At 44.5% G+C, this 18,136-nt stretch overlaps 1 protein-coding gene across 1 annotated transcript in view; it reads right to left on the bottom strand.

Annotated features, from left to right (window-relative positions):
* Positions 1-726: 726 nt before the first annotated feature.
* Positions 727-18,136, bottom strand: part of LOC148012182 (protein ZINC INDUCED FACILITATOR-LIKE 1-like) — a 132,011-nt gene continuing 114,601 nt past the window's right edge. The window contains exons 13-17 of the mRNA XM_087668749.1: positions 3,902-4,009; positions 2,097-2,141; positions 1,613-1,701; positions 1,369-1,412; positions 727-1,271 (exon numbers count right to left, since the gene is read on the bottom strand). Of these exons, the coding sequence (XP_087524875.1) occupies positions 1,111-1,271; positions 1,369-1,412; positions 1,613-1,701; positions 2,097-2,141; positions 3,902-4,009 (447 nt within the window). The 3' untranslated portion in view covers positions 727-1,110. The remainder of the gene's footprint in view (positions 1,272-1,368; positions 1,413-1,612; positions 1,702-2,096; positions 2,142-3,901; positions 4,010-18,136) is intronic.

Here is an 18,136-nt window from a genome sequence, read left to right as displayed (position 1 = left end):
TGTCTAGGACTAGAAAGTTTCCAAAAGCGTTGTTTTCAATTTATGTTGTGCAAAAAACAAAGCAAACCATCAATGTTAGGTTTTGATCTCTTGACAATAAATGACTATCCCTAAGCGAATGAGTAGGTTGCTAACTATTATCGTACCTTGAACTACCTATCCCAAGAAAAAGAATGTTAGTATTTCACATGGCAATACTTGAATTGAAGCATCCTAGGAGTATGCCTTGAATGCTACCTAAGAAATTAAAGTTTTGCATTCCTGCTTGCTCTCTTGGTAGATCTTGTTTTCACTAATTGACATCCTCTCTTCCCCAAGCACAAATGCAAACTCACTCTACACTTTCACTTTCAAATTGCTCCATTGGTGATTGCAAATTTCTTTGCTAGCAACAATCCTCACTCTATAAAGTCTTGACAATTGATACATGCTGAAGGGTTATGGTAACCTCAGCTAGCAATGCTTGCAAGGAAGCATACATTTTACCATGGAACAAAAATAGTGAAGATGGGATTTACGACAACTAAGTAGGAGAGCCGGTTGTACCATGAGAAGCTTGGCATGTCTTCAACTTCCACTTCCCTATGCTTTTGATCCAATGATTGCAAAGGAAGCTAAACCATGCTTTCATGTAGCCAAAGATACTAGACCCTACTCCAGCACTAATGCCACTTGGGAGACTTGCATGTTGGCAGGACAAGTGCAGGCATGCTTCAATGTAAATTAAAGACATAAATAAAGTGACAAGTCTAGACGAGAGAAATATGTCATTATACTTACGATGGTTGGCTCTAGTCGTTCAACCAATAAGATTTTTGGAGCAATTTCCATTTCACTATTCTACATCATAATCTTGGACATTCCACACCTAAAAAAACAAATGGAATGGCCAAAAGATCTAAGCTGCTTGTTCCTAATTATCTTGTGCTAGTGAAAGTGTTGTACAAGTAAAAATGTTATATTTTATTTATACTGAAGCTCTATGAATAGGCATGGTCAATTTTAAGTGGCACTTATAGCATGTATAAGTCTTCTTTGCTTCAATTTGAGGACGCCAGTGGTCATGCCCTAACTAAAGGAAACCTCCGTTGGCAGCAACCCATCCTTCCATCACAAATCAAATGATTCAGCACGCTCCAACTTCTCATCTCTCCTCTTGAGTGTGTCCTCAGGCAGGGGACGGTTGAGAGTTTGTGGCAATATAGGCTTGAATGTCGCCATGAATGTGATTACACATACTGAGTTGAGAAAGAAAAACACCATCCACATGCCTGTGAATAAAAAGAATCGTTTGTCATGCCCAATTGCATTCCCATTGAATACTGACTAATCCAGTACGAAATTGTAACACATTTTCATTAAACCCACCAGGGAGAAAAGAAGCATCTGTTCGTCCCTGAGCCCATGAAAATCTGTCACGATTCTCAACCAGTCAGTGCCATTGACAGTCTCTGTATGATCTAAAATAGGCAAAAGAGTGCCAGCTCCCTACTGAAGTACTTACAGCTTCTATATGATCTAAAATCCCTTTCCACAGCTTTAAACGGACTAATTGATTTTAAAAGCCAAGCAAAGAAGCAAAAGGATTTACAGAAGAACTATGCCCACTTACAAGGTTCCTGCAGTAGCAGGGCCTATGGCCTTGAACAATGACATAAAGCTCATTGAGAGGCCGTTTGCAACTCCACGCTGAGCCATAACCTGCATCACCAATCCTCAAGATGTGAATTCAATAATCCTAAAACACGAGGAACTAACCTGAAAACAACTGAGGGCAATATACAATAAGACATGCTAATACTCAAAAAGGCTCACCTTACTATCCTCAAAGCAGGGCAGCGAACATGACTAACTTGCAATGCTTTTAATTGATGACCGTACTAGAGTCTTAAATAAATTAAATTTAGCTGAAGGCCCTATCAACAGGTGGTAGAGACCAGCTGTGTGAATCTAGTAGACCTATTTGGAAGCACATAACCTTCATCTTTCATCTAGTGAGGTGTCTTCATCTTCATCAACTGTGCACTGCTAACATTTCTCTTTCAGAACATTCACAAACACAGAATGAATACATATAGATTCTTTAAAAATTTTACCACAGAGTTGTTGAGCAGCATGAATGATCCTGTCACCACACATACCTGCGCAAGAGAGAGTTATATCAATGTCAATACATGTGAAGACAATATGAGAGAGAGAGAGAGAGAGAGAGAGAGAGAGAGAGGCTCCTTTTACGAAAAAAAAAAAAGAGAGAGAGAGGCTCTGCCGTAACTCTTGTATTTCTCATGTGATTCATATAATTACTCATTACTCATTACAAGAGAGAGGGGGAGAGAGAGGATCTCCGAAAGGAGGCTAATTCATTACAAGCAAAAGTGTTGGGCACATCCAGGCTGCTTCATTGGCTAGACATAGATTTGCAACGAGAAAAATATAATCGGATGGCTCGATTGGGGCTGCAATCAATACAGGATTCTACCATTCCTGGGCAGTTCTGTCTTTTTTCTTTCCAGTGCATACGCCAGCAATTTCGGGTGCCTAGAGGCTGTAGCCAGCCTTGGTTGACCCTGCAAGACTTGCTTTAGTGTTATAGTCCATTGCTTGCTCTTCAGCCTGCTTCACCATGGCAGGATTGGACGTTTGTGAAACCAGATAATTTTCAGAAAAGATTGGCTAATCAGATCTACCATAAGATGGTAGAGGACAAGCAATGGGTCACTAAGAAAGAAAATAAAGTCTGGCGTGCTCATGATAGTAGAGAGAAGTGGTGGGATAGACTTCTTCAATTATGCTAGTCCAAGATTCCTTATCAGGGGAAGGTATTTGTGTGGAGGGTGCTTATCGATGGTCTTCCTACTAGGGATGTACTACATGCCTGCAAGATCTCGCGGGGCCATTGTGTCTTTTGCACTACTTGTGATAAAACATTGCTTCACCTCTTCATCTCTTGCCCTTTGACAAGACAAATTTGGAGCTTTATTCCCTGTGTGGACCTCAGCGACTTGTCAGTAGCAAACGCCCATCCGTTCTTAGGGTCTTGGGAAAGATGCCTTCATTGTCTTCTTTGCATTCGGATAATGCCTGCCTTTTCCAGTTCCTCAAATGGACAACTCTCTGGCACATTTGATGTACCTGTAATGCCTTTATTTTTGACTCCACCTTGGGTATTCGTGGTCATGTTGTTCTGATAGCATTTTGGCTTCATATGAGTTGTTGCCATTCTGCTTGGTTGGCCTGAAGCCTGATGTAAAATATTTCTATACATTAAATTACTTTTTCCTGAGAGAGAGAGGGAGAGAGAGAGAAAGAGAGAGAGGTTAGGGGTTTCGTTTCCCTTGAATAAACTTTAGTTACTTATTAGTGTATTATCATCCATTCTTGGGTTCCAGGCAACATGCCATCCATGGACACTTTACATCTAGAGCAGACCCATCTCTTTCATTTTCTATGTTGAACCAGTCTTTGGCACATCTAGCAGACATGCAATGCATTCATCTTTGAATTGGCCTTAGGTATTTGTGGTTATGTGGGCAGTGCTCAAGGATTATGATTGTGGCAAATTAGTTGAATGGTTTTTGCTGGTCTGAACCTCGGAGAGGTGGCTGCTCGATCGATGGATATCATTGGCATCACCCTGGTTGTACTCACTTTGTGATTCCTTTCTCCTGTCATTGTAGCCTTGGGTTTTTTTAAGTCTTTTGGCTTCTTGTGTTGTTTTCTACCTGCCTTTAAGTCTGATTGATTTGGCTCTAGAAGGCAATTTATAAATATTTCTATTCATTAATTTAAACTTCATGATGTGTGTGTGTGTGTGTGTGTGTGTGTGTGAGAGAGAGAGAGAGAGAGAGAGAGAGAGAGAGAGAGAGATTTACGAAAAGAGAGAGAGAGAGAGAGAATATACCGAGAGTAAACTCTTTAGCACAGCAGCTAAAACAAGGACTATCCACAAAGCTGTTCCATTGAGCCATGAAATCAATGGAAAAACTCCAAGTAACAGAATAGTAATAGCCTGGATTTCACAAAATAGCAGCAGGCAACATGTGAATGAATCAGATAAAGTGGTTAATAATAAACTGCTGTTTATAAAATGTCCTGAACAAATTAGTCTCAGGGAATGGTTATTCTTTGCTAATAGAGCATCCTGTAAACTCTAAAGAACACTAACTGTAATATAGGTAGTATATCTAGCAACACAATGCCAAACATAGCCCACAAAAAGAAAGTTGATAGAGAAACCATGTGTCAGGGGGTAATAGATGCATGCCCTAAAAATCTGTGACTGACCCACGGGTAAATTTGCATTAAAGGAATCTTCATGGAATAGCTAGTTCACTCTAATTATCAAAATAGGTGTTTATGTTTGGGCTAGAACAATCATGAAGTCTCTCTGTACCTAAGATATTTGCAGGGTACCGAGGTGCCTGCAGCCACCCTCCTCCTGATTGCTCCCTTGTCCTGTCTTTTCCTTTGAACATCCTCTCTATATCCTTCCTCCCTCCGCACCAGCATCATTTATTGTGATCTTGCAAGTATCTAATCCACATCCAATTCCTCTCTACCTACCCCCTGTTTTAGTTTAGGCAAGAGAGAAACTATCCATTAGAACCAATCTGACTTTGAGTACAAGCAATATCCCCAACAACAGATCTGTACAGATGTAAAAATGCTAACACCACCAAAGGATTGTGGGTGCTAAAGCAAGGGCTTGATTGGTGTGCCTCCTCACTATAAAGAGGTTCAACAAACTACAGCCTACTACCTGCGACCACTCTTGTCCAGATAAATACATGCTACCTAAGCCCCTGTACATTCCATAACACCACCATCGTGGAACTATGTCAAAGCAAGTGGACCATCTCACAATCCCATGGTATTTAGTGCTCACACATCTTGTACAAACTGTTAGTAGTCAGTCATCTTTAGCTTGTGAGCCCTATGCAGAGTCAGTGAGAGACATTAGGTCTGTCCATTTTGGTTAATATCAGGTGGCACAGGCCATTGGTAAGTCTAAAAAAATCTATTCACAGGGGGCCCTGAGGGTTGGGCAGCTATGTTGGGAGGAGGTTTGTAGAGACTGAGTCACCATTCCACAACTATTACAGGTCTCCCCAGGGGCCATACCTTGCAGATAGGAGATCCGAGCAAGATCAGCTCGTCTGTTGGGTGTAAAGGCCCTTTGCTACTCCCGTGTATAAATTTACTTGTACCTGTGACTGCACCCTCGTGGGTGTGTGTGTACCGTACCCTAAGTATAAATACATTCTTTTATTCTCTGTGTGTACCACACTGGTACACACACTACAGCCTCCACTCTCTCTGCACTCTACTGCTGAACACAGTTCATTTTCTCTGCGTGCACCACGGGCACTTCCGCTCCCCTTCAAACTAGTATCAAAGCTGTAGCAAGAGTGTGCGTGCTTCCCGAGGACTGTACAGGTCAGTCTCTGCATGCACACACAAAGAAACTGACACATTGTCACTTGTGTGCAAACGACAAGTGTCTTCGGCAGGCGAAAGGCAAGTGATAGTCAGTGCGACTACAAGTGGCAACAACGTTTGACCAATGGCATGCAAGCATGACCAAGCAACCATCGGCAAGCGGCCATGACCAGATGGTGACCATCAGCGGGCAAGCATAGGTCACGGGAGGCGTTGGCAAGATAGCGACAACATTTTCAACTCATTTCATGCATTTTTTGTCAATTTTTTTATTATTTTCTAAAGTAGGCCCGCACGCAAGCATAGTGCTCAGATTTGCCCTAGAATTTTTGGGGCTTTTCAAGTACAAGTGAAATTTTGCTCAGCTGAGCCAATTTCATTGAAAATTGTGCACATTTGGACCTCGAAATTAGGGGTTTTGCAGAATTTGTGAAATTTCTGCAACATTTTCCCATATTTGACACTAGGGATGATGTATTAATGCAGTTGGGGAAAATTTATTTGCAAAACTTTTGGGACTTTTCGCATTGGTGATGCATTTTGAGCCAATTTGTGCTTTGATAGTGAAATTACAGCAAATTCACTACCAAGGGGGAGAAATTTGGACTTGGGATGTATTAAATGTTGTAAAAGGGAAACTTCTCTTGGCACATGTATTGATAAATGCTCATTGCAGTGAAACAGTGGTACATACAGCACTTGGGATATTGCATTTGGGCGTTATGGGGATGTATTATTGAAGTGGGAGTTGTCTTTTATGCATGTGTATCAGATTTGGTTCATGTATATGCTGTAATAAGCCCTTAAGACTAAAATTGCAGTAAAATATCTGCTTCTTGGGCACTTTTGGAAGTACAAGTTTGAATACTTGCTGTTATATTCAGCAATCTTGCTATTGGGTGAAAGTATTCAGCATTTTATTGCAGTTTTTATTGCTGTAAATGACTGACAATGCATCTACATATGACACAAAGAACCTTTTTGAGATTCACAAATTTGACGGCAATGACTTTGATCTTTGGAAAGATCGTACGCAAGGTATTCTGAAGGATTGTAATGATGCTTTGGCAGAACATAAACCTATTGCGTTGCCCAATGAGGATTGGGCTAAAATGAATAAGAAAGCCATCACTTATGTCAAAATGGCAGTCGCAAATGATATCTTGGTTGACATCAAGGGACTCACCACTACATATGCAGTTTGGGAGAAACTCAAGGTTACGTATGAGAATACGACTCCTATCAATCAAGTCCATCTCATGTGAAAGTTGGTCAACTTGAAGCTTGATGAGTCTAAGCCCACCTTAGAGCATTTAAATGCTTTCGCTAGTATTTTGAATCAATTACAAGATGCAGGCTTGCCAGCTCTTGATTCTAAGATGAAGGCTATCTTCTTACACATGACTTTGCTAGGTTCATGGAAAGCATTGGTTGTGTCATTGAGCAACAACCCCAACTTGACATTTATGGTATGCATGATTCTATTCTCAATGAGGAGATTAGACACAAGGCAAGTAGGGAAAATAGTGGATTAGCCTATAATGTAAGAGGACGAATTGAAAAGAGGTCAAATGCTACAAATAAGAACAAAAATCGCAGCAAAAGCAAGGAAAAACAACAACGATGTTACTTCCTATTAGTGTGGATGTAGAGGGCATAAAAAGCCTGATTGCAAATACTATAAAAAGGAGTAAGAACACAAGAAGCATACTAATGCAAAAGGCAAAAAGAATGAAAAGAATGGTAGCTCTATCCCTAAAGAAACAGAGAAGGAAAATGTGGTATCTAATGTTGTTATTAAGAAGATAGAAGAAAATAAAGATGCTGATTTGCTGGTTGCATCTTCGGATCCACATACTATGACAGTAGTAGACATGTATATCACTAAAAGGGATGTGATAGATGCCTTGTTATCTGCTCATGATGGTTTGTTACAATCGTGGATTGTTGACAATGGTGCTTCATTTCATGTAACTCCATCTTTGGAGTATTTTTCTTCTTATGCAGTAGGTAACCTTGGGAAAGTTTACCTAGGGAATAACCATACATGTGATATTAAAGAAGTAGGCACCATACACTTGGCTCTTGAAAATGGCCAAGAATAGAATCTTCATGATATTAGGTATGTACCTCGCATTAAGAAGAGCTTGCTTTCTATTGGATAGTTACATAGCAAGGGTTACTTCACTACCTTAGGTGGTGGAATGTGGAAGATACAAAAAGGATCCATGCTAATCACTAGAGGCGGTAAAAAAATAACTCTATATTATCTTCACTGCAAGGCACTTCTTGGAAAGTTTGTTACAATTTGCAGAACTATAGTCACACATGGAAGTTATGGCACAAGTGTCTTAGACACATGAGCCAAAAGGGTTTACAAGCACTTTCTTCACTTGGAAGAGTTGATGTGAAAACTCAAAGCTTGACCTTTGTGATGACTGTGTTTTGGGAAAACATGTAAAGAGTTCATACTCTCATGGAGCCTCTAAGAAGGCATGTATTTTAGATTTAGTCCATTCTGATGTATGTACCATGCCAATAAAAACTCATAGTGGTTTCCGTTATTTTGTGTCTTTGATTTTATGACCATTCTAGATTATGGGTTTACTTGCTTAAACAAAAAAGTGAGGCATTGGATACCTTTAAAAGGTTTTATGCATTTGTTAGTACTCAAAAGGATTTAAAATTAAAATGCATAAGAACAACAATGGAGGAGAGTATATATGTAAAGAATTCCATAAGTTTTGTGATGTAAATGGGATTAAACAAGAGTTTACAGTCCCTTATAATCTGTCATCTAATGGTGTGGTTGAGCAAATGAATCACACTTCATGTGAGAAGATTCGGTGCAACTGTCCATATCTAATTTTCCGCAATCATTTTGGGGAGAGGCACTTAAAACTGTAGTGTACATTTGCAACTAAGCTCCACATCATACACTTGAAAGTAGCATCCCTGAAGAGGTTTTGTCTGGCAAACCTACTTCATATGACCACTTAAGGGTCTTTGGCTGCAAATGCTATGTATATGTACCTGTTAGCAGAACCAAACTTGACATGAAATCCCACAGAGGCAACTTTATGGGTTATGGAGATAAAGGGGAAATGGGTTATAGAGTTTGGGTTCCAGGCAGCTGAGATGTGGTATTTAATGAGTCAAAGCTGCTCAAAAATACCACATCTAGTGATTTAGACAAAAAGAAAGTGAAATTTCAGTATGATCAGCCATTAAACTGCCATCAGTCCACCACTACAAATTCAACTCCACTTGATGTTGGTTTTGATAATCAGCATATCATTATTGAGCCAGATGAAAATGGGCAGCAAAGGGATGTTGGAAATCAGCTTGGGCAACAAAATCAGCATGTTGTAAGTGAATTACAACAGTCTGAAAATGTATTACAGCAGCCTGGAAATGCAGTTTAGTAGCCAAATAATGAAGTCATTGACATTCCTTTGGATGTGGATCCATTACCTAATAGCATAGATCATTGGGTGAGAAGATCTACACATATCAAGAGACCTATACAGAGGTTTGATCCCTCTTTGGACTACAGTTTACTCACAAATGAGGGTGAGCCTCTCACATATAAAGAGGCATTATCATGTGAGTTAAAGAAAAAGTGGGAGCTAGCTATGCAGGAAGAAATGAAATCTTTGTATCAAAATGATACTTGGGATTTGGTTCCATTGCCCAAAGAAATGAAAGTTATTTCTAAAAAATGGGTCTATAAAATCAAGTGTATGGATGGCAAACCCAAATACAAAGCCACGCTTATGGCTAAGAGTTATACACAGAAAGAGGGGATTGACTTTCAAGAAGTTTTTTCACCTATTGTCAAAATGACCACTCTGGGTATTGTTTACTATTGTAGCATCTATGGATCTTGAACTTGATCACATGGATGTTAGAACTTTTTTTTTTCTTTGGAAAATAAGGTGTAGCTATTTATATTACTTCAGAAAAAACCTTGAATACAAAGAAGTACTCATGCTCAACAGACTAGCTAGAGCTGATGCTGAGTCACAGATATATCAAGTATACAAGCCTCTCAAGGCGGTCTAGGGGGGATGGGGGCAAGAAGCCATGGAGGAGGGATGTATCGCCATTTGGGGCTGCCTGCCTGCATCATGAAGAATAGGTCTTGGCCACCCCAAGTGCGCATGAAGTGAAAACAGAGCTCCTGACAAGCTCGAGACTCACCCCACACCTGATCCCATTAGCCGCGGAGGGAGTGGATGATGGAGGTCCAAAGCTTTGCCAAAGTCACTTGTACTGAAAGTCTCTCCTTGCCAAAAACCTCCTAACACCGTGCCCTCCAGATGTGCCATCCAGTAAGAGTCTCTATGATCTCCCATGCCTCAGAGCAGTCTGCTGTGGGCTCCACTACCTAGCGGATGGGTAGAGCCTCCAAGCCGACCATTGCGCACGATCCAACCTCAATGATGAAGATCATGTCCTGCATCCCAGTCTCGTACAAAAGGTGACGGCCGTGGCTGCCTGGCTGCCAGTAGAAAGCTCCCCATGAGATACATCCAAGGCTAGGTGCTATACGGTGGAGAATGCGGCATGCTCCTCTCCACACGAGCTGCGCCTCCTCACATGACCAAAGGCAAAGCTTTGGAGTTTCCAAAGACTGTTGTGGGCAACGTTTACAACCTCCATCCTTCTGCGTTTGGGCTAACCAACTCCCCACCACCAAGCCTCCATGTGCCAGCAGCCACAAGAAATACGATATCCTCCTCGGTCTCCAGCCGTCCCATAGGCGGCGCTAGAAAATCCACCAGAAAGCGTCCGTAATGCTGTGCTCCGCCTAGTACCTGCTACGCAAAGAGGCCCAATCCATGTCCTGCATCAGTACATGTGTGCCAATACTAGCTGTGTACTCTAAGAACCTCGGTGGCTTCTTGGCGACCGTAGTGGCCGGCCATAGCCACTCTCTAGGGTTCTACTCCAGCTCAATGAGTGGCCTGCTCTCCGATATCCAAAGATGCCACCCAACCACCCGAATCCTCCTCCATGGAAGGACAACTATCCCCTCATCCTGCTGCCCTCTGTCAAGGACTAGACACCCCCCCCTCTTGCAAGGTGAAGAAAGTCCCATGTGGGGTGCCGCCCACTCTACTTGCTACTTGTAGTGGGATACCTATTGGTGAAAACCTAGTGGCCCATACCTCGCCAAGCTCTACCGGCTCTCGTATCGGGGGGTCAAGGCACTCCTGAGGTATTGCAGTATCAATCTCCCTTCTCGTCAACTCAACTCCTCGCTAGCAACCTAATGCCTGCTGCAACACCTGGTCCACCATCCTGTACACCTCCCACCATGTCCTAATGGTACGAGCTGGGCTGGCCTCCCAACCAATCCACTGGATGTGGGGGCGCTCACCAATCTGTACCCCCTCTCCATCTTTGACCCGAGGGTTTCAGATCACTGGCTGGCGGTCTATCTCCTCCTGGCAACCTAGGGGGCTCTGAATTAGGGCCTTACATAGGCCCTGCCACACACGAGGTAGGCTACGGAGGAGAGAGGATCTGGGGGGCGTGATCTAGGCTCTCGTAAAGATCCATCTCAAAGATGGTCTCCAATCACTGCCAAGCCTTGGTCTACACTTCTGGAAACCCTCTTGCAATAGTACCTTTCATGTTTGCCCTCCTGGTGTGAGCCCGCGGACTACTAGCTTGCCCAAAAGGGCCATACTTTGATACTCTGGGTCTATGATCCCAAGCCCTGCCTTTGACCGATGCCGGATGATAGTCGCCCACGCCACCTTGGCCCGGGAGTCCCTAGAACCATCTGACCTGGCCCAGAGAAAATTCCGCACTAGGCGACGAAGTTGAACTACGCAGGATGAGGAAAAGCACCAACACGAGGCAATGTACCAAGCCGTTGCTAGGAGGACCTAGTTAACCACCATGGCTTGGCCCGCTAGGAAAAGGCGAGCAATACTCCAATAGGTCAGCTTCCGCCGAGTAGAGTCAAGGATTGGAACAAACTGTTGGGCAGGAGTGATGTGGAGTCCCACTTGGAACCCTAGGTAACGGACGACGGTGTGCCCTCTACACACCCATCTAAACCCCAAGTGGACGCCCCACTCCGTGCTAGAGTCCGGGTCCGTAAGGAAACCAACCGACTTTCGCCAATTGATTTTTGCTCCCGCTGCAGTGCAAAACACCTCGAGAGCTAGTCTCACTCTCTCCAGCATCAACCCATCGTCCTCTATGTAGAGTGTTGTATCATTTGCATACTCTAAGTCTAACAACTCTGTCTCCTCTCTCACCGGAAGTCCAAGGCCATGTAACCCGCTCACATGTGACCTGAGGAAGTAAGATATCGCTTCTGCAAAGAGTAGAAACAGATACGGGGCCAGAGGGCAGCCCTATCGGACCGATCTCTCCAGCCAAAGCTCCTCCCCTCACCTACCACCTATGAGAACCCTGCTGGTAGCCGATCTGTAAAGTGCGGAGACCCTGCGGATCCATACCTGGGGGAAGCGCAACCTCACCATGGTGCCCTCTAAGAAGTCCTAGTCAACCCTGTCGTAGGCTTTCTCGAAATCCAAGAGTAGTACCGCCAATCCCTAACCACTGTACTGAGCCCACTCTGTCGCATCAAAGAAGGAGAAGACATTGTCTAGGATGCTCCTATCCTAGACAAAGCCTATCTATGTGTCATGAATGATGTCTGGAAGCATAAGGCGGAGTCGCCTACCAATCATCTTGGCCAGTGCCTTATAGGCCACTGACAACAAGGTGATCGGTCTCCACAATGATAGCTCCAACCGGTCTCCCCCTTTAGGGAGGAGACTGTGATAAGACCTGCCGATAGACTCCCTGGTATCCGTCCTCAGCTAAAAATCTCCCAGAAGGTCAGCAGTAGGGGATCCTTCACCACCTCCCGGTAGGTAGTGAAGGCGGCCTTGGGAAGGCCATCCTCTCTCGGCATAGAAACAGGGAACGGCCGTTCCAGCCTATAGGAACGGTTTAACGCGTTCCAGATCCTTGGAGGAGGTGAAACGGCCAGGGAACGTTCCCTGGGCCATTCCCTACCGTTCCCTGCTGTTCCCTGGGGCCGTTCCCTGTTTGGAACGGCCATTCCAAGCTTGTTGACCAAAAATTTACATTTTTCCACGTTTTTTTTTTTTTGCTTATATCACACTCCTACTACATGTTCACCTATCTCCATTGCCTAATGTGCACACACTAATCTCTCTCTCTCTCTCTCTCTCTCTCTCTCTCTCTCTCTCTCTCTCTCTCTCTCATATTTAGAGTGTCAAGACAACCCACAAGCCAATTGGGAGTCCATGCAAAGCTCAAATTTGATGCATTATGAACTCTTGCAAATCACAATCAAATTTCAGCCTATTCTCAATTCCAAGGTAATTATCCATTTATATTGTCTAATTTCAAGGGAAACTAGAATAATTGGGACAATTCATGAGCAATTTGGAGCAGTGGGGGTAATCGAGTCAATTTTGGGACATTTGGGTCAATTTGGAGCATTGAGGGGTATTGGGGCAATTAGAGGGACATTCTTTGGGGCAACTTGATCATGCAGGGCATATTTGGGGCACTTAAGATATGTGCCGTTCCCCCCCGTTCCCGTTCCCCCACCTTGGACGTTCCCCCCGTTCCAGGGGGTCCCGCTCCCGTTCCCGTTCCCCGTTCCAGGTAACTATGTCTCTCGGGCATTTCTACCCAACTTGTGCATGGAAAGCCTCCTCTAGTTCCTTCTCTGTGAAGGAGTCTAGAAGGGAGCATCCCATCTGCTCTTTGACGAGGGACGGGATGTGATCCCAGACCTGCTATCTACATCCCTATCCTCTGGCTGAGGCTGTCTCCTACTAGAAAAGGCGTCTATATTGTCAATGGCCATCTCCATCACCTCATTTGGGCTAGAGCGAATCCTCCCATACTGACCCCGAAAAGGCGTCTATATTGTTAGTGGCCATCTCCATCACCTCATCTGGGCTAGAGCGAATCCTCCCATACTGACCCCGAAGGCTGCGTATCTAGTCTCCTGAGGTGCAGGGCTAATGCACCTGGAAAAACTCCTTGCGCATCTTTTCCCCCTTTCGCGCCCAAAAGGCCACAAAGGGGCGGAATGAGAATTGTGAGCGCCTATCCTCTAGGCCAGCGAGGGCTTCTCGTGCGCGCACCTCTTGTACGTGGAGGATGGGATTCCCTGGTGTCTCCTATAGGAATCTCTACGTAGCTGATAGGTTCTGCCTAAGTGCTCTCTTTTCCTCCCAGCTCTGTTGCCTGGCTTGTAGGGCTGCCTCGTGTCCTTTGCGATCCAGTCCCTCCTGCCCCACTCCCTAGTCCAAATCTCCTCAATCTGTCTCTTCATCTTCTCCCTCCTGTAGATTGAGTCAGGGATCCGATAGGATCATGTGTATGGGGCAGAGGCTAGGGCATCGAGTGTCAGAAGAACCGAGCAGTGATTAGACAAAGTTTTGTCTGCCAACTGCTCTACCTGGCCTCCGCAAGAGCATCCCTACTCTCCCACATAAAGCCTGTCCAACCTCTCCAGCAAAACTCCGCCTAGCCGCTTGTATCCCCAAGAGAAGTCCAGCGACATCTCCCTCCTATGGAAAGCAGGGTCTCTCCAAGCATCGCGTGCTCCTATTGCCAGTAGGAAGACCTCCCATGCCTCCTGCTCCTCCCTAGCCATGCCCTGGTAGTTTCTACCTCTACCCTGCTAGTCCTCTAAGGCCTCCAGATTATTGAAGTCTCCTCCAATAATCCAAAAGTCCACCTCTGGGAGTCCTACTTGTGATCTCCACCCAGAACCTGCTACGTGCCCTAATCTTAGTAGGGGCATAGACATTGAGGAATCCAAGGCATGAGTCTCCAATATCCAATCTGATCCATAGAACCCTCCTTGCCACAATCGTCCCGTGGTCCCATACACAGGCGGTGAGGCTTGGGCCAATAGAGGTGCATACGCCTCCACTTCTGCCGTGTGCACCAATAGCGTGCTCCCAATAAGTGTGTGAACTGCCTAGGAGTACCTTCCCTACCCGTTGGGCTTGGGTGAGAGTAAGCTTGTGCTCCTGTAAAAGTAGGATGTCGATCCGTCCGGCGAGGGCAGGTTGCTGCAGCTCTTGCTAAACAATCAACTTTCTAGAACCACATGCCCCATTGTAGAGAAGGCTGTTCACATTCATGCAAGATGTAAACTCATAGGGAAACCTGTGGCTGACTGAACAAGCATCTATTCGGTGTGGAAGCTGCTGACAAAGAAGAAGAGCTATGGGACATGCAAATACACTTTGTTGCAAGCCTAGACGGTGAACTCCATTCCCCCATGGTAGCCCTCGGCTGGATCGTGGGGGTGATAGATACACCTAGTGATACCACCAAGGCATCTATCAGCTAGGCTGAGAGGTGTGACTTTGTACACTGATAGAAACGGGCCGCCTATGCCAAGGGCCGCTCGATCACATCCATCAGAGCTCTCCATTATGGAGGGACTCGAAAGATAATGCTCAGATGTGGGACCTCAGCCCCGGCCCACCAGTTTATGTCCATCATGCAACCTAGCCACTACTAGAAGAAGAGTGCTAGTCCTCCTCCTCCCATCCACTGGGAGATGTGATCTGGCACCTGACTCTTCACCTCCTCTATCTATGTCATCATCAGTCTCCTGTATGAGAGATCTGCAGGAAGAAAGCAAAGTTTGGTCCATCCGGTGGTGCTAGTAGATGGACCTTGCTGCTCCCTGACTTGCATACCACGAAGATTCCCACCTCCAGAGGTAGTGGGAACTCTCTGCGCTCCGCAACTCTCAGGTAAGACCACGGACCACTACGAAAAAACTCCTGTGGTAGCGCCCCCCCCCCTCCCCCCCCCCGGTCGTCTCTCTCTCTGTCGTCTCTGGACCCATGTAAAACAGTCCACGTCCACCTATGGGACTGTCGGCGAAGCCGCCTTGGCTCCGAAGCACGTGCAATCTGCTGCTTGATGCCCAAAGTAATGGCAACGCACGCACTACCTTGGCTGCCTAGTCACAATAGCCTGCTGCCTTAAAGAGTGTCCGCCTACCTCAATCTCCACGAACTGTGGTATATTCTTTGTCTCTTTTGCTACCACCCGTACCTTTGGGAGGAAAGAGTAGGGTGACCGGATGTCTAAGGAACCTATTGTGGAGTGCGAATGCCTCCACTGTGAAACCACTGTACCAGGGAACCATGTAGATGACCCCCTTCGTGGAAGCATAGGGTGAGCTACTCCAACCTGCTCAAATAATCAGCTATAGTATGTTCTTTCCTTGGAGTATGGATAACCTTGAAGTCAAACTCCTGTCACAACAACATCCATCTTGCCAATCTACTTGTCAATTGAGTTTTATTAATCAGGAATAAGAGTTCCTGATGATCCACATGGAATATCATCTGATTGCTTAGTAAATAATGCCTGAATTTCTGCACCGAATAAACCATTCCAAGTGCTTCTCTTTCAGTTATTGAATAATTTCTTTCAGTAGCACTCAATCTCTTGCTTGCATAATAAATTAGTCTATACCAGCCGGGTACCTTATCTTGCATAAGTAAGCTCCCACAGCTAGGTTAGAAGCATCAACAAAGACATGGAAAGGTAAATACCATGTTGGAGGTTGCAATATTGGAGCTAAAACTAACATCTTCTTGAGAATATAGAAGGCTCTCTCCTAATCTTCCCTCCAAATAAACCCCATCTCTTTCTTAGTTAAAGTTGTAAGAGGAGAACAAATATGTAACAGGTACCTTAAATACCTACTATGCCACTTCACTTGCCCCACAAACCTCATAACTTCCTGCACATTGGCTAGAGCCTTAGCTTTCTGAACAGCTGCAATCTTTCTTGGAGCTATGCTCATGTCTTCTTCAGACAAGATGTGGCCTAAAAGCGCACACCTTTTTGCTACAAACACTGACTTAAAGGGATTCAAGAACATTCCAAATCTTTTGTATCTCTCAAATCATAACCTGAGATGTTTTAAATGCTCTCTCCTGCTTCCAAAAACACAAAAATCATCAATAAGTTACCCTCATAAAAGTTATTAGATATGGCTCAAATGTCTAATGGGCAGCTATCTAAAACTCAGGAGGTCCATTCTTCAGTCCAAAGTTCACGATTGTGCTAACATATGTTCCCCACTGAGTGATGAAGGTTGTCTTATCCATATCTTCCGCATGCATCCTAATTTGTTTGTATCTTGAAAACCCATCCAGAAACCTATACATTTCATAGTCTGCCACATCATCAAAAGGAGAGAGTCGGTAAAGGAATCAGATATGAATCGGTAATGGTAGCTACATTTAATTTCCTGTAATCTACACAAACTTTGATCTTTCCATTTTTCTTGGGCACCACCACTATAAGTGATAACCAAATGACATCATTAACTAGTTTGATGAACCCAACCCTCAAAAGCTTGTCAATTTCTTCTTTGACCTATGCCCACTTAATGGGCTTGAGAAATGCAAATATTTTGTCCAAGATACTCTGATGCTGGACAAAACCTATTCGGGTATCATGAATGATATTGGAGTAGAGGCCATAGTGGATAGCTAATCATCTTTGCCAAGGCCTTTTAAGCCATTCACGAAAAGTTGATGGGTTGGTACTGATTGAGCTCCCATCACCACCCCAGCCCCCCCTTTTTCCCCTCTTTGGAGAGGAGGAAGTTTATATCAACATCGATCTCGTGATGAAAGTCTCCTCAAATGCAACCAACATGGGATCTTTCACCTTCTCCCAGAAGGTGGAAAAGAAGGCCTTCAATGGACCATCCTCTCCTAAGCATTTTTGCCTCCCGCATGCTTGGAAGGCATTGGCAGCAAATTGATCCCTAGGACTGCAAATCTGATCTCCAACAGCAATTAGAGGGACTTAGAAAAGCTCCTACACATAGTCTCCCCTTTATAAGCCCAAAACGTTGTCGATGTGAGATGGTGAACTCCAATCAAATGTGAGATGGTGGACTCTAGTCTCCATCCTTCTATCCTCCATGTTGACAATGAAGGGGAGTGGGAGTGCGCAGGTGGTGTGCGTAGAGAAAATGAGAAGTGTTCAGCAATAGAGAGTGCAGAGAGAGTGGAGACTCAAGTTGGGTGTGTACCAGTGTAGTACACACAAAGAATAAAAGAATGTACTTATACTTAGGGTACGTGTTACGGTGTTTCCCGGAGCACAGAGGAGCGGAAAATGGAAAAAAATGGAAATAGCAAAAAAGGCGCAGGATAAAAGCAGAAAAAGGCACCTTGACCAGTAACCAGTCCCTGAAAATTTTAAATGTTCGGGCACGACCCTCAGAAAGCCTCAGTGTCGACCCGAGACAACAAAAGAGAAAAAAGGTGTACCATTAAAATGTGGGAGCGCCCCCGAATCTTTGTAAAAGAGTGCCAGGCTCGCTCCTGTGCAAAGTGTACGCATTAGTTGAGAATAGGATAAATTAGAATGGTGGGAAATGGGAAAAAGGGCCTAGGCTACAACCGGCCATGCAAAAGAGGGAAAAGGGGATGACCGCCCAAAAAGGATTTAGGGCTTTGTATATAAAGTTGAAAAGTGAATGAGAAGCTCATTTTTTGGTGTGTGGCAAAAAGAGTCTTCTTCTTCCTCTCTTCTTCTCTCCTTCTTGCTTGTGTGTGCTCTTGAGAGAGGGAGTATGAGAGTGTGAGGGAGTGAGTGTGTGGGAGTGAGGGATCAAGAGGGT

The sequence above is a fragment of the Lygodium microphyllum genome, chromosome 27 (assembly GCF_053477565.2).
Source record: "Lygodium microphyllum isolate KBCC chromosome 27, Lygodium_microphyllum_v1.1.10, whole genome shotgun sequence".
Classification (NCBI taxonomy): domain Eukaryota; kingdom Viridiplantae; phylum Streptophyta; class Polypodiopsida; order Schizaeales; family Lygodiaceae; genus Lygodium; species Lygodium microphyllum.
The sequence above is the reverse complement of the archived record's forward strand: the minus strand, read 5'-3'. Positions and strand labels throughout refer to the sequence as shown.